General features: G+C 41.5%; 1 protein-coding gene and 1 long non-coding RNA gene across 3 annotated transcripts in view; one reads left to right on the top strand and one right to left on the bottom strand.

Annotated features, from left to right (window-relative positions):
* The window catches only part of LOC119656236, a 106,503-nt gene extending 99,460 nt beyond the window's left edge, over positions 1-7,043 (top strand). The window contains exons 6-8 of one of the 2 annotated variants that reach the window (XM_038062655.1): positions 5,223-5,359; positions 5,457-5,583; positions 5,663-7,043. In XM_038062655.1, the coding sequence (XP_037918583.1) occupies positions 5,223-5,359; positions 5,457-5,583; positions 5,663-6,877 (1,479 nt within the window). In that variant the 3' untranslated portion in view covers positions 6,878-7,043. Of the gene's footprint in view, positions 1-5,222; positions 5,360-5,456; positions 5,602-5,662 lie in introns of both variants that reach the window. The other variant, XM_038062654.1, reaches the window with a different exon arrangement.
* Positions 7,044-15,596: 8,553 nt separating this feature from the next.
* Positions 15,597-22,486, bottom strand: LOC119656237. Its single transcript, XR_005250020.1, has 2 exons — positions 15,722-22,486; positions 15,597-15,647 (listed from the first exon to the last, which is right to left on the bottom strand). It is a non-coding gene; the product is annotated as an uncharacterized LOC119656237 (long non-coding RNA).
* Positions 22,487-23,029: the final 543 nt, after the last annotated feature.

The following is a 23,029-nucleotide window of genomic DNA, read 5'->3' as shown; positions in this document are numbered from 1 at the left end:
TATGTCTTGACAGATATCGCTAGACCACTTCCTTTTTAAAATTTTGCGGAAAATGTCATGGGTACGCTTCTGTAGTCAAGAACGTGCATGTCGACACCGTCCGCCTAAACCAACCATATTTTTTCCCCGAGGAACCACGGTTTCGATATTACTTCGCGGGGCTATTCAGTCGCTAACGTCTCATTCTAGTCGTACTAGTGGCTATTGCTTGGTACGGTGTTAATTACGGGATTTTCTATTCTACGACTCAGGTCAGCTTCCGTCTCTTAGTCGTCGATGTATTCGATTTCACCATGTGATTTATCACATTTTCCACTGTTAAGGCTGGCGCCCACGTTCAGTTTGGCCTGTCAGTTACGTCGGAAAAGCCATCCAAACACCATCCACGTACCGACAAGCCAAGTGGCATCATTAGTTCAACTCTGGGCGTGGAAGGCGGTGAGACACTAAGATATATCGGTTTCCTTATCACCTTTCGGGTGGTCGAATTGTTTTTCATTTGATCACCGGCCATCTAAACAGTCCAAATTGAAATTGCCTCCGATTTTTGCTATATTTATTGCTGATGCCCCAACCGCATATAACACAACTGAGCTGGCGATTGTTTCCAGTCACCAGGTATTGATTCCCTACCGTAAACCTTGAGAATAAGTTGATGAACCGCTTGGTATAGAAGGTTACTTCCATATGTAATCAATTCGGCTGTACTTTCACTGCGTACAGGTTTTTTTTATTATTTTTAAGCCGATGAATTGCACGGATCTTTAATGCTTGGTGGTGGCATTTTTCCGTAATTTTCAGTTTACGGGACCTCCAGCTCGTCTATATTCTGGTTATTCAGCAGTTCATCGAATTACTCAACCCTTTTTGACTCGATAGAGATGAGCATTGTGGTGTACATGGTTGATCATATTCGACGAAAAGGCCTGGGAACATTACGTTTTGACAGAGATTTCAGATCGGGTAATGGCGCAGTGGATTTGAAGCGTCAGCCCAAGGAGGTTTTTGTCATGGAGCGGTACATGCTACGTGGTGTGTCACTTAATTATACGGAAGAGAAAATCACTCAAGCCTCAGAGGCCAACGTAAAAGTAATCAAAACCCAGAGGCTCAGAAGAACTGACAGTGATAACAAAGAGGTCAAAATACCCACTGGCACTGCAAAATTAACCATTCTGGGAGAATCGCTGCCTGTGCCAGTAATAATTGCGTGTATTTCAAAGTAGATCTCTTTGAACTGAGTGAAAGGCAGTGCTACAACTGTGGGCATTTAGGACAAATTGCTAAGGTATGTAAAGCATCCAAAAGTAAATGCTTAAACTGTAGTTTGTCCGATGATTGCGATGGTGCATCCTGCGCAAAAAATGTATCTTATCTACCTGAGTCTAAATGGACAGTGTATAAAAAAGCTACCAAAGGCTGCAAAATGTCATTATCATCTGAGACTTGACGGAAGGTAACATCTAACATAGCATCTGTAAGACCAACTTCAGACCAGCTAATATCAAACTTAGGGAATTGATTCAGAACCCACAGCGCCAAGATGACCTAAGGAACTTCACGCTTGAAAGACAGGAGCAGATCAAGTTGACATACAGAGTAAGGAGAACCGCGAGACCGAAGGCCTGGGGCAGTAATGTCCTGGGTTCCCATCTAAGGAAAAACATGGAAGCGGTGAGAGCTTTCAGACAAACTCCCAAACTACGAGGACTCCTTCAGGACCAAACAGGCAACTAAACGATGGAAGGAGGAAATCAGGAGGGCAAAAGGAAACTTCTGGAAAGAAATGTCGAACCAGACGGCACCAAACAGTTCCTGTTAAAGCTCAGGAAGTTCAAAAACTTTCAGGAAGCGTCCAGATAACGCACATCATTGGATAAAGACAAGAAACAAAAAATTTTCACAGAAATATTATAGAAGGAAACTATGGCAAAAGATCTGCACCCCTAGATACAGTACCATATGCCACCTATTGCTATGCTAACTTCATCATGGATGACCTTAACAAAGTCCTTGCAAAGCACAAGAGACAGTCCGCTCCAGGGAATGATAAGATACTTTCCTCTTATGAAAACTGGCTGAATGAAGAAACTAAATTACACTTTCTGAGGGCGCTTAATGGGGGTTGGAGGGCCCTCCAATCACCTCAAGAATGGAGGATAGTCAAGATTATCCCAATACCCAAAAACCACATTGACCTGAACAACACCATGAACTTCAGATCTATTTCCCTTATAAACATTTTCGCCAAAATTCTTAACGGTAGGGTAAAAGAAAGACTTTCCTTCTTTCTAGAAACAAAAAAAAGTGTTTGCGGAGCATTGCTATGCGTACAGAAAAGGGAAATCGACCACGACGTGCTTAAACTACCTGAAAATATGTGTTGCCAAGGGTAAGGACAGAATCGTGAAAGCGGTGGCCCTTGACATCAGCAAAGCATAGGAGACTGTGACAGAGAAAAACGTACCATCTGACATATACATTTGGACCCGGCACTTTATGGAATACAGGGAATTGAAGCTGGATGCGTGGTCGTGCTCGGTGAACAGTGGCCTACCCCAAGGAAGTATTTTAAGCCCGGTACGTTTCAATTTGTACACAACCTCGCTTCACTCCAAACTAAATGATTCAACTGACATCTACCAATACGCAGCAAGTGATAGCCTACTACAAAGCCATGTTGAACTTTTTGTGACCAAATGTAACACCCTGAAACTCCCAGTGAAAAGAGATAAGTCTAGCGTCATTGCTTTTAGGAGAAGTAATGGCAAACCGTGTAAAATTTTGGTACATCAATCCCCTCTAAAACAGATACCGGAGATAACATTTCTGAGCAGGACAATTACGAAATCCTTATCTCTGAAAGATTAAATCAATAATAGAATCAGGCTTCGAGGGTAGTAAAGTTTGCTACAAGTTTTTCACCGGGATTAAAACCTAAGAGAGCCGTAAAATTGTTTAGGACCATTGTGAGACCAGTACTTGATTATGCTCTTGATGTCCAAATACCTGGACAACAGAATAGCCACGATTGTGTCGTCTCAGTTGAAAAGATGCTTAGGTTCAAATAAGTTTTCATCGCATCATGTGGCCCATACTCTGGCGGGCGAACCCCCCATAAGTTCAGAAAGGCGCTAATAAGGCGCAAAAGATCTGCCCCCAAAAGATCTGATTAGCGATCTGCAAAATTAGGAAACTTTACTACTATCGAAACGTCAAAAAAGTCTCGGATAGGGATTGACCTCATGGCTACAACCTTTGACTATGGCAAACGGCTTATGATTGTTTTTTAGACTATGGGCACGCTCCTCGGCAACGGTGTCGAGGGTTCCCAGAATGTTCGCTTTCCCAAACTTGAGCGAGAATTCCGACGTAAGCTGGACATTCTGGGCATAAGAGAAGTAAGGTAGTGGGACTCTGAGAAGAGGCATTTAGGGCACTCTGGGAAAAGGCACTTAGGGCAAGGTGCTTTTATACTCTGGAAAGTTGAGTGGTAGCAGGCGCGAATCCGATTTCGGGTTGTTTCTGAGGTCTACCGCAAAGTCGCCTCTTGACCTGGGAGGTGGTTTCTGACAGGCTTCTGACTGCAAGATTCCGATCCAGTTTAAGGAGCATCACAATTGTACTGTGCTATAAACTGACGGAGACTGGTATAGTGACGAAATATGCTTTCTATAAGCAATTACATACAGTTCAGAAGAGGCTTCCTAAAGGTGACATTATGATCGTGATGGATAATCTGAAGTTAAGTTATTAGGGTTTTAACTTACCAACACCATAAGAGTAATTAGATTGACCCCTTTGCGATTAGCAGTAGACTTAGGAATTGTCTTTTGGATTTGCATAACAAGAGAGGTGCTGACATTGGCCTCAAGAGGATCGCTTAAGTGTTGTGTTCCCCATTTATTGTAGGGTGGGAGAGTTGCTAACGCTCGGCGGTGGGAGAGATCTTGCTAATCGGGTGGCAAATACCTTGAGTAACTCGCGTGAGAATATTGAAGAGCATTGGACTGCCCTCAAAAATGTGTTTTTCTCGGGTGCTACGCAGGCCGTCAGCCACGTCTCGAAGGGGCGTTACCAGATCCGGCTAACTGTGGAATCGTAGAAGCGGATTGATGAACGCAAGGGATTGGACGTGACGCAGGAGGGAGATTCGGGGTAAACTAATAGCTATTATCAGGACAATATATGACGTGCACAATGCCACGTGCTGCACCGAGGAAAAATCTCAGAAGAATTTGAGGTCGAAAGCCGATTCTCCCAGTCCACCATTTTGTCATCAATATTATTTCTTCTTGTTATCGGTGACTTTCTTCATGTTGCCTTGTCTGGAGGACGTGAAGGAATTGAATTGATATCCTTCCTAAAACACTGCGATTACGCTGATGACATCTGTTTGCTTTCTCACTGGGTCATGGATCTTGGCCAAATTGATTTCCATTTAGAAAGAGAGGCATGTAGAGTTGGACTGAAGGTAAACCAAGGTTCTCCCCTTGATGAATCATCGCATTCTCCCCATCTGCATTGAATAAAACGAGCGTTAGGGACAACCTTAGTGTATTTAATCGTATATATCGAATTTGCATAAAGTATAAGACTAGATGACCTAAGAGCAAGCGAAAAGCGACGGGGGGAATTGTCTAAAACTCTATAAAGCAGAATATACATATATTCTTAGGAGATTGGAAACTTACCTGGGTGCTATATTCTTTTGATTTTATTCAGATATGTAAGGAGTGCTAAACGATGTGATACTATTTTGGTAAAAGCAATGAAAAGAAAAATCTAAAAAACAAGGAAAATCACTTACCGTCGGTATACAAATTTCTCTCTACATTTGCTGTGCTGAGAATTGTTCAAATTTGTTCCACGACGGCAGGTTTGCGGCTGTTTCTTTTAATAAAAAATTGTTTGAAAAAGGGGGCCAGTGATGTTTCTAGTCCGCATGGTGACGTAGGGTGCATTTTGTTGCCTTTTTTGTTATTTTTCAATACCGAGAATGCTCATCATCCTTTAGTTGTCGGTTTTTTTTTGGCTTGTTATTGGCTAACAATTTGCAGATAATTATAAGTGCGTAAGTATGGACAGCCTCAAATAAGGTTTTCACTGAAAGCTTTGACGTAAACATTTATTGTTGAAGTGCCCAGTTGGGTCCCTGCACAATATCGTTGACCTTTCAACAAAATTGAAAATAAACATCAATGTACTCCCTCCGTTTCTAGATTGATGAAGTTGGACGACCACAAAGACTTCTTCGGCCTAGAAGTCAGACAGTGAGATCCTCCTCGGGCGGGCGAAATGTTGATATGTACTTTTCGGAAGTTGACGTTGGTCCTAAAGCGCCCCAACCTAATTTCAAGTGAGTAGAAATGAATTTTTTTTATATGTTGCGATACTTAAAATCTTCTGTTGCCTCCTCGAAGTGATATTTCATTAAGAAAACGTTCCGATTTCAGCTACATGCGATCTTCAGACGATATAAGCTCAGGGTATTCAAGTGCAGAGCCTGTTTCAACCGGCCTTAGCCGCACTGCATCGCTGACAAATGCAACGCGACCTCGATTTAAAGCTAAAAGGGCTGAAGTAAGTGGAAACGTAGCTGTGCGTATCTATTTTTATTAATTTTTATTTATTTATTTATTTTCTTCTTTATTTTTTAAAGGACGATGTTTATTTTGAAAGTGACGAAAATGAGGCAATGCCTGAGGTTCGTCGTCCCAGCACTCGTTATCCTCATTATCCCCAAAACCCTGATTATTCCCCTTTCAGTAGGTTAGCTACAAAACCACAAAGGCCTAGGTCGGAAATTATTTCAGATTGGAGAAACGAAACTTTTTTTGAGAATGAAAAATACTTTCAAGATTTAGTTCTTGAAAATTTAGTCAATAATAGAGCGCCGGATATTCTTGATAGTGCAGTTACTAATCTTGCGCATGAATCGATATTGGAAGATGAGAAAAAAATACCTAAAGAGATTTTAGAAGGATCAGACATTGTTTTGCCGAAAGTAAAGGATGAGATAACTAAAAGTATTTCGGCTAAAGCCCATGCAGGCAAAGCTGTCGAAGAAGGTGCTGTTAGATCACCTGACGGACCGAAGGCTCAGAAGATCGATAATTCCTATGTTCCACTTCCGGAAGGCATGACTAGCAAATACGATTTATTTTGTAAATGGTTGAAAGATAATGAAAAAAGACTTACTAGTCAGACGCAGGCGGAAGATAAGATAGAAGGCGATATTCCCATCCAACAACAGCTAGAAGATGAATTTAAAGATACATTATCGGGAAGTGATGAAGAATATCTTGATACTCAGGCTGTAGACCCTTCAACAGATCAGAACCCGAAATCATTATTAGAGACCGTACTCACTGAGAAGTTGCATGAACAATTAAGTCCTCCGGAGGCCGAAAGAAAAGGATCTAGCAGCTCAAATTCAGTTGAAGGAGAGGCTTCCCTCCCATCGATTCTTGAAGATTTCAATGCATCCCGGAAAGGTTCCGCATCCGAAGTAAAACGACCAGCAACCCACCATAAAGGCAAAGCACCGGAGCCTCCTCAGATTAATGATTCTGGCATTAATAATGAAGGTTCAACATCACTTGAGCCCACAACAAGTTCAAATGACAAAGAATCGGTCAAACTTCTGGATCCGTCTGATTTGCCCGAAACTGTGATGAACATAAATGCACAATTACCTTCAAATGACAGCCAACGAACATCACGATCTCCGTCACCACGTCCCGATTCAAAATCGAAATCTGGGAGAATGAATTTATTTAAAAATTACCTTCCCTCCTTATTCCGATCCGAATCCCCGAAACCGAATTCTAGTGATAATGATAAGGAAGACCATCATAAAGAGACACAGATTTAGAAAAGTCACACTTTTATCTCCTGGAAGAACCTCACGGCATGCATTTTACAATTATAGTTTAATTTATTGCCTATCTCATGAACAAATGCACATCTTTATTGTTTGAAAACTCAATGTATGTGGGTAGAAAGTAATGAAGCGTAAAGTACGGTAGAACCATCGACTCAGGCAAGCATTCGTGTAATTTTTTGACTCTGCTTGATTGTGTTGTAGGACTTTGTTAATGGCCGTCCTGTTCGTTTGCAATGCTTGTCGCTTTCGCTTTTTATGATTGCTCAGAGGCTATGATCTTCATCGCGTTCCGATTTGCTAATGATGTGTAAATGCTGTTTCATTTTCATAACATTTTGTGGAGTTTTTCATTCATTTTGGACGCTACATTCTGCATTCATCGGAACTCAAATTTCATATTGCCTGTGCTCAACTTTCGATTGCTTTTTTGGCAAAGTTTTGACACCTTTCTGTTTCTATTATTATGTGGTTTCATTTTTGAATCTTACATCTCTTATGGCGTTAGAGTCAGTATTGAAATGTTAGGAAAATTGTCGATAAGTTTAGGTTGAGGATAGGCATCAAAAGAGATGCTGAAGATTGGCAGGGTCTTAGGCACTTTGTTACTCCAGAAGTCGTTGTAAAATATTTACAAGGGCCAGCCCAGTGGTAACCATATCGGGGTCGAATCTGCTTGGCCGATAAATTAGATATTCCAGTAGTTGATAATATGCATCACTAGCCCGCTAATCAGGTGAATCGGTGAGAGAAAGGAGGTAAATGAGCCGTCGAATTGCGCAACGAAGATCCACGTCTGTTCTATTGTCGTCGTTATTGTAGCAACGCTTCGAATTCATGTCTGTATATTTGCATTCAGTTTATTTTCTAAGTCTGTTCCAATTTCCTTTTCATAGAGAACAAGGAACAAGAAAACAAGCCATGGGACAGGTACGTATACATATTGGTCGAAAGTGGACGAGAGTAGCTCTCGTTAATCGGAGGTGTTTTTTTCATATGACGATTTGGCAAGTTGTTACTCCGCCAGAAATGGATTGAGTATGGGTTTTATACTCTATTTTAGCACCTTTTCGTGCTGTAGCTCAGCAATGGTAAGCTGACTTGATGAGAGGCTCTCTCTTAGCTCCAGCCCTCGACATCCCTTCCAGAATCTCTCATATTGCGATGTTTGTTCTAGGCGGGCTCTTAACGGGTCTGAATGTTAGCACATTGAGTATTAAGTTAAGAATCCAGATGGAAGCTATAGATTTGCTGATCGCTTTGCAAGTTATCAAGTTTCTTATCCCTATCCTAGGAACTTCAGGCTAATGTGTTGAGAACCTTAGTTCTTCGTGCTTCTCACATTTTTACGGATCGTATATATAAGTAGATGATGTGGTTCTGCCATCATTGTAGGTTGTTTAGTGACGTAAGTAGTAAGGTACTTCTCCTTTGGGGTATCAAAGCACTTCTAGGAAGAGCAAAAAACTTTATCGAAGTAAGAGCTAATTTGAAAGTTCCTTGATTAACGTTGTGATCATTATCAATGACGTAGCAACCGGCGTGCGGTCTACAGCTCTGTTTTAGTAAGAAACTCCAGACCTCCCGGGGTTGCACTAAGGTTTACCAATTCTATATCCGTAACAGTTGTTTGGCCTATGCCATTGATTCATCTGAGGGAGGGTATGCCACGTATTCTTTCTCTACTATACACTTTCGGGGCAGAATAAGTTCAGCCCGATTAGGTGACCCGCCCAACGTAGCCTATTCAGCCGGATTTTGCCTACAACCAACGGTCTTGGTATGGCTCACAAATTTCACCGTTATATAGGCTACGAAGTCCTCTATCTTCTTGAAGAGGGTCAAAAATTCTTCGGAGGATTCTTTTGTCGAACGCGGCTAAGAATTTGCAATTTTTCTAAGAACCCAAGTTTCTGAGGATGGGTACTGACAAGACCATTGATTTGTACAGTAGGAGCTTTGTCCCTATGTAAGCCGTTCCGGGCGGAACAGTTTTTGTAAGCTGAAATAGGCTCTGTTGGCAGTCAACAACCGTGCGCGGATTTCATCGTCATAGTTGTGATGGGTTGTGATTTTGGACCGCTTTAAAGTTACACTCTACTATTTTTGTGTTTTCAGTTGACCAGTGCTGTTTGATGTTTCTGGTGTCTTCGTTTTTAGTGCCACCATGTATTTCCTCTTGTCTTGCATTAATTTACAGCCCCAGATGGCTTAGTAATTGAAGCGCTGCGCTGCTGTAACAGTAATTGACTTGTAGAAAATGCTGCTTCTGGTGTGTGCATCAGCGTTGCGGATCAGTTTTAACAGGGCTAGGTTAAAGGGATGCGTGATAAAGTATCCCTCCCTTGTCTTAGGTCATTATAGATGGTGAAAGGTCTCGAAAGTGATCTTGCTGCTTTTATCTGGCCCTCGTACATTAATAATAATAATCGTTGGCGCAGCAATCCATATTAGATCAGGAGCTTGAAGTGTGTTAGAGCACTTCATTCAAGACTGTAACGGTACACTACAGTACACTGTAGGAGGCAATGTGGTCAGCATTGCGCTCGCCCGGGATTATAACCCTGATTTGACGCAGGTAGTTATTCACAGGTATCCGACGTCAAATCACGATACAAACCCCACTACCACTAGTGAGATTTAAACCGCGACCTTCCGTACGACAGCCTTGCGCTCTAACCACTCAGCTATCCGGACACATTGGGCAGAGTTAACCTTGTCATTTTTATCAATTTACGCTACGCTATGATGGTTGGCTTTAAAGTCACATTCAAAGTTTTTTCATCGCTTGTCGCAGAGAGAAAATCTGATCGGTTGTGTGTGTGTGTGTATGGTGGGGGAGAAGCTACAGCTTCTGAGCACACAGGCCACACACACACACACATGCCCATATGGCCGCAAATCAGATTTCTCCTTTTGTCTCGACACGTAGTATATGGCTTGATCCTACTGATTTCTTGGTAAAACTTTTGTGGCTTGTGCGGTTACTGCATGTACTTCTCGAGTTCCCAGATCTAATCGTTCTCGTAGGCTTCCTTTTTCTGTTCAGGACATCTAGTAGCAGCGTTTCTTGCGACACCCATTTCCCTCCTGAAGGTATTAAGGAGGCCTTTGTTATGGATGGCTTCAACTTTCACTCTCACCTGGTTGTCAGGCGATTCGGGATGGAGTTGTTATTCGAACCTGAAGCACCATGCCAATTAACACGTGGTCAATTTCGTTGAAAGTACCCAAGTCCATCTGGCGAGACTCATATTTATTTGTGGATCTCTATCCGCGCAAACCAAGTACTTTCAACGGCAATTTCTAGTGGCACTGCTGGTTTAATAATCCGCAATCTGGTGGTTAATTTATACAAGTCATGGGGCCAACGTAACGCCTGAATACAGGCTTCATCCCTAAGTGACTGCCAAACTCTCTAAGTATGATTTTCATATTACACCTGGGTTACACTTCGGGGGTTCGCTTCACTGCCTCGTAGAAGGTATCCTTTTCCGACTCTGCGGTCAATTCTGTGGGCATAAACGTTAAAGCTTATATTTCGAAATCTGCCTCGTAAATGCAGAGTTCATGGCTATTCGCTTACGTGCTCAAAGCCGATAACAGTAGGTTTCATTTTTGGCTGACTATCAAAGCTGCTTCGAACACATGATTTACTGGATGCCCAGTATAGTATATGGCGTTGTGGGTCATCTCCAAGAAAGCGGTATCTGTTTAACGCATTTTTTGCAAACCTTTGACGTCAGCTTTATATATCGAACGTTTCATGAGAAAATGCGCAAACTGTTTGGACTGCCGTTGCCGTTTCGTCGTTGTACAGTCCATTTAGTCTAAGGCTTCTTTTTTTGCTTCATACCAGATGGCTTTCCGTTAGCGTTGTCAGATCTATCCTGCGGGATCAGTTGATATAGTTTGTCCCTGAGACTCGCCTTCATCGATAGTCAAAAGGGAACCTTGGGGAGTTGCCCAGAAGTTATCCCCCAAACCTAAAAACCTACAACCCACATTCGTTTGGTTATAATACGATAAACCAGTGGAAGGTAGCCTTTTCCAGCTCCTAACTTCATTTTAGAGTGTCAAATAGAAAAGCAATAGTTTCTTAACTTTTTTTTCGGCTAGGCATCACGTGTTATTCACTTTTCCCTGAAAGCAAGTGTTTCTAAGCCTCATTTTCCCATCCCACCTTATGAAGTAAAGTTTCATATTCTTGCTGATAGTATATAACGAAAGTTGAGTCAATCGTGGTTGAAGTGTAGAGTTCGCAAGAGAAGCCTCTCGGGTGTTGGTGAAGATGCGTCCAGGCCTTGAGAAGTGTCCTGACCATCGTTCGTTTTGTATTTGAGGCTTTAGGTCTCACAAGGGAGCCTCCCTTAAGTTTCTGGAATACGGGCCGTGTCGGTTAGGGCCTGGAAGGATGGGCCGCTCGAATATTGGGAGCTGTCTCTTCTTGTCCTTTTATGAATGATGATTTTTTCTTAGATTTCGACGCACGGTTACTGATCCTTTCTCTTTTGTGGCGGGAAGAGGCTGGTAGTCGGCAGATATTTGGTTGGAAATGAAGGGTTATATCTAGGTGCTATGCCCGGCGGTCCCCAATACTTTGCATTTGATTAGCTTTCTGAATTCAATTAACGAAGGAAGGTGAAAAATATAACGTTTTTACCTCTGTATCGGGTTTACGAAGCGGAGAGAATGCATATTTGGTAGGAAACGGAGGATTGTAGCAGGGTATTATTTCATACCGTCCCCAATATTTTGCTCTTTCTCGCTTTCTCATACATGGAAGTGGAAATATTCGCGTTGATTTGCTCATGATGATTGAAGAGACATCATTTCTTCGTTGTTGTAGGAACAATGTTGGTTCATTACGATTATTCGGTTGGAAATAGAGGTATGTAGTAGCGTCGTCTCCAGTCAACTTTCTGATTTCAGACAGCAAAGATTAGATTTCACCGTGACTTCGTTTTCATCGAATTTTTTTGTATAAAAGAAGGAACGGATGAGTGTCCAATATTTGGTTGGATAACGGGAGTCGCGATTGGGTGCTGGATCTGGCTGTCCCCAATTGTGCCTACTTAGCTCGTCGGTGGATTCTATAAAAAAAAGTTTAATGAGGATGAAGCATTAATAACGGAATGGCACAACATTGACGGTTGCCCTCGTGTTCCATCGAGGTTTCACCTTACTCGTCACTTCATTCCGACGAACAATGAAATAATATTAAGTTTTTCAAATAACTGAGCGAAGAAGGTAGGTAGGTTTCTCAGGTTTCAGTGCAGGCCCACGCATAGGTTAAGGACCCTTCCACATTCCGAGCTTGACTAGTACAGAGCCGTACAAGCGCGTGTAAACAGAACACTTTAAAAATAGGGTCTAACGGTTTCGTCTCGGGCAGAGGGAATTCATCAGACGCTGCCTCACCTCGCCCTGTGGGCAGCGTGACCGAAGGTGGCAATAGGTGAAAATGTCCCTATTTTTAAATGCTTGGGTGCTATGCCCCCAAACGACCAACGTGGATCAAAAAACATGAAAGTTGCTCTCCATTTGGTCCGGCCCAACATCAATTGGGTGTGGACTTAGGATCCCTCACTATCCTAAACAAGAACAATTTAGTGAATTTCAGTATTTGCAGATGGACTTTCAGAGCCAAGTCTGGCAACTTTTTAGGTTTTTGGGATAGCTCTACCCTTGATTAACTCCGGCCACACAGGATGGTCATTTGAACATCGCTAAATCATCATTAACGGCGCAACAACCGGTGTCCGGTCTAGGCCTGCCTTAATAAGGAACTCCAGACACCCCGGTTTTGCGCCGAGGTCCACCAATTCACAATCATCAGTCAGTACAAATTGCCAGCCACTTCACAGGAACTGCTGTCAGTAGCTCCTTAGCTAGAAAATTCAGTAAAAATGACTTTGTTGATTTGATTAGCAGGTTTCAGCAGACCCAGTAGTGGAAACTTCTTATTTGGGGTATTTGAGCAAGTTCATGTAAAATAAGAAATCTTACCGAAGCGATGACCAACTTAAATGTTTTAAAAAATTAATGCTCCACTAAAATTCAAACGAGAAATGGCTGCTACTAAAGTTTTGCTCAACGGCTTTATCGAATGTATTATGAGTGGCGGATTGAAAATGAAGGTAGTACATGTAAACGAGCATTATTTTTTTCAGTGCCTTGAGCCGCGGGCCAAGCCCTTCCACATTGGCATACGTGGTACTAACGAATTACCACGTACCCTTTGTGGAGTTCAACACATATAGCGCAAGTATGTAGCCCCCTGAAGAGAAACAAATCCACCTTCGAATACAGAATGTTGCGAAATTTGCATATCATGGTGAAACCTTGCAGCAAATCATTGGAGATGAGGCTAGCTAAAATTTGTGAAGCTAAATTTGCCAGGCAGTTTCAATATCGCTCCGATGCACTTTATCCGATACATCCGTTGATATCTTTAATTGTATATAGGCGATTAGCTTTAACACCGTGCTCGCTTATTGCCTCAAATTCACGCCTGATGGGCCTTCGCTACCGCTCCCAACTTCCTGTGATAAAAACAGACTCTCTTGTTGAATCGGCGATTTACGGTTTCCCAAAGATGTCTGTATTGCATTCAAGTTTACATCCAAAGTTATTAGATGGATTTGATTAGTTGTCTTTTTACGAATAACGCAACAATTTGACGTTTTACTGATTCGTATTTTCTTGATTCGAGAGAGCTGGATACCACATTAACCACTTACAGTAGTACTTCGGGATCTAGATTGATCAACATATGTCTGAATTTGGTTCCATGATCGAGGTATTCACGATTGCGAATATTGCATGATGAAATCCGCGCACGGTTGTTGTCAGCCAACAGAGCCTATTTCAGCTTACAAAAACTGTTCCGCTCGAAACGTCTCACCATAGGGTCAAAGCGCTTACTGTACAAGACTATGATCTTGCCAGTCCTCATGTATTCCTCGGAAACTTGGGTTCTTAGCAAGAAAAATTGCGAACTCTCGGCCGCGTTCGAGAGAAGAATCCTCCGAAGAATTTTTGACCCCCTACATGAGGATGGACGATTCCGTAGCCTACACAATGACGAAATCTATGAGCGATACCATGACCGCCCGGTTGTGGATAAAATCCGGCAGGCTCTTTTTGAGCAGTATTGTTAGGAGTGATCGGAATATTAAACCTTTCTAAGCACAGAACGCACATCATCTAACCTCCATCTCATTTGCACGGAAAGTTTATTCATTTTATATTTGATCGGTTTTTGAACAGTTTGAAGACAATTGGAGGATCGCTCAGTTTCCTTTGCTGTTCTGTTCAGATTTTTCAGAAATTTCCTCCAAAGATTTGTGCTGAATAGTATACACTGAAGGCGATGATTGTTACACAATTCAATGCCTGCCTCCTCTGTTAGTGACTAACTCTTTTTGAATTAGTGCTTTATATTTCTGCATTTTCCGCCCAATTTTTTAAATTTTAATTGATAACCTCCTCTTTCTTTCCAGGAAAAGACAATGTCAGCTAGCTACTCAACATTACCGCGCACTAGTAAAAAGGGCGAAAAAGCCGTCAAAGCTCGACCTAAATCCGAAAAATATTAACTTCTTGAGCGTCATATTTTATCAATTATAAAATTCGAAAAAAACCAGCAACTTTAAACAGGCAACCCCATGGCGAATTCCACTTGATTCAATGGTCCAAATTGACAATGTATTTTCAACGAGATCTCCCAACAGGACCGCCTTCTGAATGGAAGCTAGTAAATATGCGCTTTACGGACAAGGAAAATTGTATTTCTTCTACCTTATAATTACGACATTTTAAGATTAGAAAATGTTTATTGAAAAATGATTTTTATTAGGAAGTTGTAAAGTGAACTGTGCTCTCTTTTTTTCTCTCTCTGACTCTCTATCTCTGCCTTATGTTATCCATGAGCGTTTGAATATTGAATATTTTATTTTTGTTTGTAACAAATATTTATTTCTGATTATTAAATGTGAATTTTATTTTGAAATTTGTCTTTTCATTGGTTACGTTATGTTTGCTTGGAATTTTACGTAAAATTAAGATATTTTTTTCAGTTACATCCGAAACTTCGATATTTGAAGTTTTCTATTGGCAAATCAATCTTTTGATAATATGGAGTACTTATAGATGATGGCGTGGTTGTGTTGGTTGAAACAACTAACTTTCTTCTTAAATATTGCTAAACGTTGTTTTAAATTGTAACAAGTAGAGAACGATGGCTGTACGATTAATTAAGGTTATAGTAAATAATGTATTCGATGTTACGAAGTAATTTTATCTGAAAGTCGATCTAATGAGACTAACCAATCACAAAGATTTTTTTTTATCGTTTTTTTTTTGGTTATTCACTTGTTTTCATTACTGAATTATCTTTGGACCCACCTAGTCAATTTTATTCCAGATTTTGGATCAATTAAATAAATTTTGAGTTCATTCTGGAGACAAGTTCAATTATAGACGCCGTTTTGCTTCCCTCCTTCGCTATTAAATTATTTGTTGCATCTGGCAGTATTTCGGGAGTGACCTGTTTCTTTCATCTTGCAACATATGCAATAATAAAAACTACCAGCGACGGAAGAGACGTCCATAATTGAATGCCTTCACTCTCTTTGCTAAAAACATCGTAAATGTACATTCGTGGTACATTCTGCATTCCATTAGTAAGAAGTTTCCTTCATTTTTAGAGCCGACTTTTGCTGTTGATAGCGTCATTTTGTGTTGATCCCACGGTAGCCTTGGAAAGAGTCGAAACATATTGTCATAATCAGCTACGTGATGCGTAGGCATGTTTGAAACGTTATGTCCCACCTAAAAGCTCCTGTTAATTATACGGCTGGCGTTGCTATGGTCGTTTCGCGTTGACGCGGATGTTAAGTTATTAATCCTTAACATGAAACTGGGAACTGTTTCATCAATATATTGACAGATGCGTTTTTAATTAACTTAACTAATTTATTTATAAATAATCGCAACAACCACAGTAGTTGAATAAAAACAAAATTCAAAAGTATTTTAGTTTAATAAGTTTTTTAGCTTTTACATTACAGCTGCCTACAGACCGGCGACAATATTCGACTCTCAGGATTGACAAATGTCGTTCTTGACATTTGTCACCCCAGTCTCTTGTCAGGTCATCAGCTGTTTCCGCGGCCATTCAATGCAGCTGCAAAGGCGAATTCACAATGGCGTTCAGGTTCGCGCTTTCGATATACCAAAAAACCTTTTTTGTTTTTCAAGTAGTAGCTCGGCTACGTACTGTGAATGGACCAATGGCATGAAACTCCGCGATATCACCTTCAGAAACAAGCGCTAGACCAATTGATAAAAATTCGAAGCTGTCAGTAATTCTTTCAACAGCAGAGATATGAATGATCGCTTGTCTTGCTCTATGCGTAGTAATTGTTATGCACCCAAAATTCGTAGCCCAGCGAGTTGGGGTTTCAAAATACATTCAAAGCTTCTTCTACTTATCGTAAAAGACAGCTAAGAGGTTCAGCAATTTGTGGGCTAGTACCCTGCAAAACGTCAACAAAATCTCAGATAGGGACTGACTTAATAGTTACGATTGGTTTCTGAAATGTGCACACCTTTCTCGTCAATGGTATCGAAGGTTCCAGGATGCTGGTTTTCTCCAACTCGAGAATTCCAAAGATATAATCTGGACATTCTGGGTCTAAGCGAAGTACGATGGTGGGATTCTGACGAGTACGGCCTTCCCTGTTCCCAAACCAATGGTAATGTGCTTTTGTGCTCTGGAAAGCCAAATGGTTGCAGACGCGAATCCGTTGTCGGATTATTACTAGCTGCTACCGCAAATCGCCTTCATTTGATCTGATTAGAATTCTGACTGCAAGATTCAAGAGAATACAGCTGTCATCCGACAATGGAAGTAAGATAGCTTGCTGATGGGACGGCAAACACTCTGAGTAACCCGCCTGAGAATATAGATGAACATTGGGCCGCCATCATGCTCTTTTCTTGGGAGTTACTCAGGTCGTCGGCCACCTCCCGAAAGGGCGTCATAACATCTGGTTGACTGCAGAATCGTGGAAGCCGATCGATAAGAGGAAAGGATTAAATGCTCTATTCACCTTTGGAAGGGTTGGTATGCGTGACGCATTAGTGTTTACGTTGATGAGTAGCTGAAGAGGTTGAAAGAACATTGACGACGGTTCTTAACTGTATCATATCCAGTGAAATAGCGAGTCATGGTAACATAGAGATACGGATTGCATCTCCAGAGAGCAGAAAAATCATTTCGGCAATGCACTCAAATGAAGTAAAGCCGCTGAGCTCGAAGATCTTCCCGCAGAGTTATTTATCGCTGCTACTGCAGTCTCTGCGTCCCGGAGAAACAGATAGCTATTATCAGGGGGAATAAGATATCGCAAAACTTCACGTATTGCATCGAGGTAAAATCTCAGATGAATTTGAGGTCGAAAGCGGGTTGGTTGCTTGGTTACTTGTCACCGACATTATTTCTTGATGACGTTTTCATGCTGCCTTATCCGGAGAATTTGCAGGAGTTCAATGGCCTATAACGTCTTTCCTGAAACAACCCGACTACACTGATTATATTTGTTTACTCTTTCACCGGTGCATAGGCTTTGGTCAGATGGTTCTAGATTTGGAAAGAGAGGCGAGTAGAGTTGAATTGAAGGTAAATACCAAGAAAACCAAGATGTTCAGTTTGATTGGTGATCGGTCTGTCTATTTGGATTAATTGGCAGAGCGTTGAAGGCGTCGATCAATTTAAATATCTAAGAAGCGTGGATTATGTCGACGGTGACACGGAATTTGATGTTGGCCGACGCATTGACGACGCTAGATCCGCTTTCCCTGCCTTATCCAAAATCTGGAAATGTACTTATCTCAACATATCTCAACACTAAGATCAAATTGAGACTGCTCTGTGTCAGCGTTCATTTAGCAATAGAATAGCAGATAAAAAGTCACTCCTCAGTTACTCGAAGGCTCCAAACTTTCATCAATACCTGTTTGTGTCCTATTATCGGAGTACGCTGGCCTCATACTATTTCAAGCAAACAATTTGGTTGACGCACAGGCTTATCACATGGATAGGTCGCCCATTATGGACGGGCGATAATTCCATTGCTGGCTACACCATATAGTGCAACTTGCTCTCCTGGGATGGACGATGAGTGGATCGCCCCAAGAGCACTTGGCGTAGAACAGTAAAGGAGGAGTGCGGGCATCTCGGGAAGTTGTGGCGGGGGCTAAAGTGCATTTCAGCGCACCGCGAACGATGACGCGTAGATCTGGTTGACGCGCTATACTCCAGAATGGTGAATAGCAACCATATAACCTTAATTGTTTTATCGAGAATAAGGATCCATCGAATATAATGAAAAAGAAGGTGATTGAATTTTTCACCAAAATTTCCCATTTCCGGCAATTTTGCGTATTTTTCAGTTTCATCTACGAAATCCAACACTCATAAAGAGGACTTCGATTGTGGGATGAAGTTTAATAAAATGCAAATCCTGAAGCTCTTTTTTTAAGAATTGCGGGGTTCTAAGTCCGCATCCACTTGATGCCACATCGGACCAAATGGGGGGCAACTTAATTCTTCCTTTTTTTGGTCCACGGACCCCTCGTTTAGGGCTTAGCACCCAAACTTTAAAAATATTAGGCGATGACGGCTTTATGGTTTCTTACCAGGCCAGAGGCAAATCGGCAGACGCTGCCTCACCTCTATTCCCATAAAGTAAGGCAGAGAAAACACTGACGAGAAACGAATAAAACTTGATCTTGGTATTCAGATAATTGCATTTCTAAACTTCGGGCAAAATAGCGAAAATGCCGTCTCCAGGGACAACGCTATCGAGATATATAAATTAATTAATGCCTTCAACGCTTTGCCTATTAAAGCAGAGTGCAATGCTCCGCAAGACTGAAAACCTTGTTTGAAATAAGTAAGATTTGTATTTTTCTATTCGCTAGTGATATTTGTTATGGTTGCAAACACCGATATTTCGGGAACCATTTGTTCCCTTGATCAGTGTTAACAAGTCGACTTCATCAGTACTAAAAGGGGAAAAAATGATGGTTTCGAGGCCGATTTCAATCTTGTATTACTCACATTCAGAAGATAAACCCTAAATTTACTGCTGATCGCGTGAGAAGGAGAGGGTCACCATCTTATTTCACTTGGATCCCCTGATATCGCCGAAATTCTTGCCCCAATTGGAGAAAGGGGGCATTATGGCAGTCCTCGATACAGTTGTATGTCCATTTTAGAAATTAGTTATCAGTTTTCAATAATCAAAGGTCGTATCTGTGAGGTTTGTCCGTATCTGAGGGGTTGCTGACTTTTCAGTTGCAGTTTCTATCCTTTTTACTCACCTCTCATAACAAACGGAATAATAAAAACTGTCGATATTATCTTCATTTTACTGTGACTATTCACATCTGAGTTGACTAGTATCCGACTTCCATATCTGAACCGCGACCCTCCATTGCGATAACCTAGTGCTCTGACCATTAAGTCATCGGGACACAAGCAAGGAGTACTTTGAATATATTTTTAAGTTCCAATTCCCAGGAAATATCAACATTATTTGTTATCCGATCTAGGTCAACCTTAGTAAAGAACCCCATACATCCCGGTTTTGTATCTTGTTCCACCCTTGGAGCCGGCCCAAAAATCGTCTGGCGCACCCCCTTGATGTCGCCCTATACGTCTTCTTGACACAATGGGAAAGATATTGGAGAAGTTTGCATACGATAGGCTACCTGCTAACATGGGTTTTTACGGGCCCATTCTAGGATCGATGTGATGTTCATGGTCGTGGATCTATTTGACTTGGGAATCGTCGGCTATTGATAAGTGTTGCGCGGTTGTGACCTTTATTTCGGCCAACTGGGTTTGTGTTAAGAGCACCTTGGCTAAACTGGGTGTCCCTGGTTACTTAGCTCGGATAATCGAGAGTTACATTTGGGAGAGACTTCTTTGGAACGAGACGGATCACGTTCCGAAAGAATAGGTTGTGATGGCAGGTGTTCCAAACGGCTGTGTATTGGAACTCCAGCTGTGGAACATAATGTACGACAGCGTCTTTGGCCTTCGCGAGCCAAAGTTTGTGCATTTTGCAGACAACTTGGTGGTGATTGTAATTGCGAAGAATCCCGAGGACATGAACTCTATGCAAATGAAATCATTCAATCCGTCAAAACATGGTTATGAATGGTATCTGGTCGATGAAAAGAAGGAGGGGTTCCTCATTAAAAGTCGCAGGGAAAGCAATACTGTTGAAAACCGGGGTAGCAACCCATAAAGTCGTTTCAAAAACGTTTAATAAATACTTGGAGGTAATGATCGACGCCAACTTTAGCAATGCAGCAAAGGCTAGTTCATCTCTAGAAAAAGTACTACCTAAAATTGAAGGTTGCTGTAGGGGTAGTGTGATCCATCACGTATAGCAGTGCTTCCTGTCTGACCGGGGGGTACTAGATAGCATGGTGAACCGGAGAAGGGTGAGTTCGACATGACGGTCAATTGCGCTTAAGCTGTGCAGCGGATGTAGGACAATATTGGATGAGGCAGTGTGTAACACTACGGGAGTGACTCCCTTGAAGCTTCTAGCGAATGAAGCGCACCCCTTTTTCTCTACGGAACAGATGATGCCCCGTTGCCAATCATGAGGCATTAATTCGCTGTCCAAACCTGAAGCATAAGCTGTGGAATTGCTTGATGTAATTGGTCACCTCCATATTGGTCCAATTCGGTATCGACTCTCGACGCTTCATGATCATGAAGGGACGAATGGCATGGACGGTTCCATCTCTGCTGATGGAGCAGTATTTGTCCGTGGTCTTCAGTTGTTTTCATTGCTAGCTTATAATTATCATAGAACCAGTTGCTCTGATTTTAACCTTTTGATCATCGTATATATATCAAGGGATAAACCCAACTTTCACCAAATTTTTATTTCTAGACCGGGACTATTGCAATGTTCTTTAGTTTTATCGCAGCGGTGAGATATGCATTCATTGGATGATCTCCAATATACTGATTACAGTCCACATTCTACTTTTGTAGAAAGCATGGCTGGGTAAAATTGTATCTTACTTTCCTTTCCTATTTTACCTTTTTTCGTTTTTTATTTATTTATAGTTTTTACTTGTATCTTCCATTCGATTCAAACATATCTGTTTTGCTGTGATTAATTTTCCATGAAGCTATAAATTTTTTTCTATAGAAGATAACATAGATAACATGAAAAACTATAAAATATATATTTAATGACGTTCTCTTATTATTCAATGTTTGCCATAACGCTTGTTTATAATAAACCCTCGTAGGTTGAGTGCCACAGATGACAGGTTCACATTGCAAAATCTACATGCACCTTAAATCCAAAATTCATCGCAGCGTCGGTCGCCCTGTACGGTTCTAAGTGCTAGGCTGCTATTACAGATAACGAATGTCGCTTCGCAGCGAAGGAGACGAGACTGTTGCGTTTGATCTGCTGCAGTTATGGTCGGGCCTGACGAGAGGGGGTGGAAAGGGGGATTCCCTCAGAGCCCGGAATTTTGTTGGGGGGCTGATACACACATTTTTATGAAAACCAGGGGCCCGTATAATTTTCACCCCAGATTCAGATAATTTTTACCCCGGATTTTCTTTCTACGGCCCTGGTTAGGGTGTACATAATGAAATGTGATTTGACGACCATAGCTTTCGTTGAGCATGTGATCCACGTAGGGGGCTCTCATATATATAATATAATATATTGTATAAGTGGTTGTATGAGGGATTTGTAGAGGATCAGTTAGGTTTCGGTGCTAAGACCTATTTTCTTTTGAAAAAGATAGTACATCGTGTGCCTTATTTGCGAGCTCAAGGTGGTGATTGAATTTTAGGAGTTTATTTAGTTTAATTCCAAAGTATTTGATCCATTTTGATCGGTTCAACATGGTGTTCCCAATTTTGAGTTTGAAGCTGTTAGCTTCCTTGTGGATGGATCTAAAGGCAAAGTATCTTGATGTGGTAGCAGAGGTCAACCAAATATTTCTCGGTGGATCTAGCTGCATAGTTGGGATTGAGGTTCTAAGGAAAAGTCCCGAGCAAGATCATCGGTAAATTTGATCAGATGGGTGCCGATGTCAGGGTTCGGGACGCTAGCCGTGAAAATGTTATATATGACCGGAAACAGATCCTTGCGGAAGTTTCATTTTTCACGCTGACAAAGAATTTCCTAACTTTTAAGAAACTTATTGTTAATCATTGGGATGCAAATCTTGTTTTCTGTTAATTTATAGATAAGTCCGTTCACCCATATAGAGTCGAAAGCCTTTTTTAAATTTAATGTTCATTTCCACCGTTGGTTTATTGTTGACGTTAAGTCGGTTGTTCTCGGTGCTGTAGAGGAAGCTGAGAGCATGCTGTGTTTTATGCCTGAACTAAAATCCAAATTGGTGATAGGAGTAATATTTTTGAGGTCACAGTGACACAGTGAATTACCATTCTTTCTCAAAACTTTTTTCCAAGTTTATTAGAAGGTAAGCAGGCCTAAAGTTTCTCAGTTTCTGAGAAATTTCTTAATGACAATTATTTTGGCTACTTTCCAGGGAGAAGGAAAATAGCCATTCTTCATAAGCCGTCAAAAAAGCCCACTAACCTTCTTCTCGCCCAAGTGGACCAAGGGGCGACCAACTTAAGGATGGGCTGAAGGCAACATCCAAAGGTTCGATTATGCAAAAATGTATTGCTATATTCCCGATTATCGTCAACACTTGAAGCAGCAATCGAAGCTTTAAGCTGCAGAGACATGTAGGCCGTCAATAGAACACAGTTCAAATAAAGCCTTCTACGCTACACTATTACCGGACAGGACTCTTCGCACTATAGCACAGGCTGCAAGGATCACCTCTCTCGCATCATAGACCGACCGTTTTCTGTGCTTCATGTAAATTTTGCGGGAATAACCCCATCGCTGAAATTACAACTGGGACTACTTCGATCTTTTGTAGTCTGTTTCATATCGTTCGTCATTAGGTCCTTGCTATTTTTCAAGAACGGTCGAACCATATGGCTGCATCGATTATGAAACATGTCCATTCTCCCTTGAGAAGCGGAACTAGATCGGGTTT

Source organism: Hermetia illucens, chromosome 4 (assembly GCF_905115235.1).
Source record: "Hermetia illucens chromosome 4, iHerIll2.2.curated.20191125, whole genome shotgun sequence".
NCBI lineage: Eukaryota > Metazoa > Arthropoda > Insecta > Diptera > Stratiomyidae > Hermetia > Hermetia illucens.
Note: the sequence above shows the minus strand (reverse complement) of the source record. Positions and strands in the feature narration are given on the sequence as shown.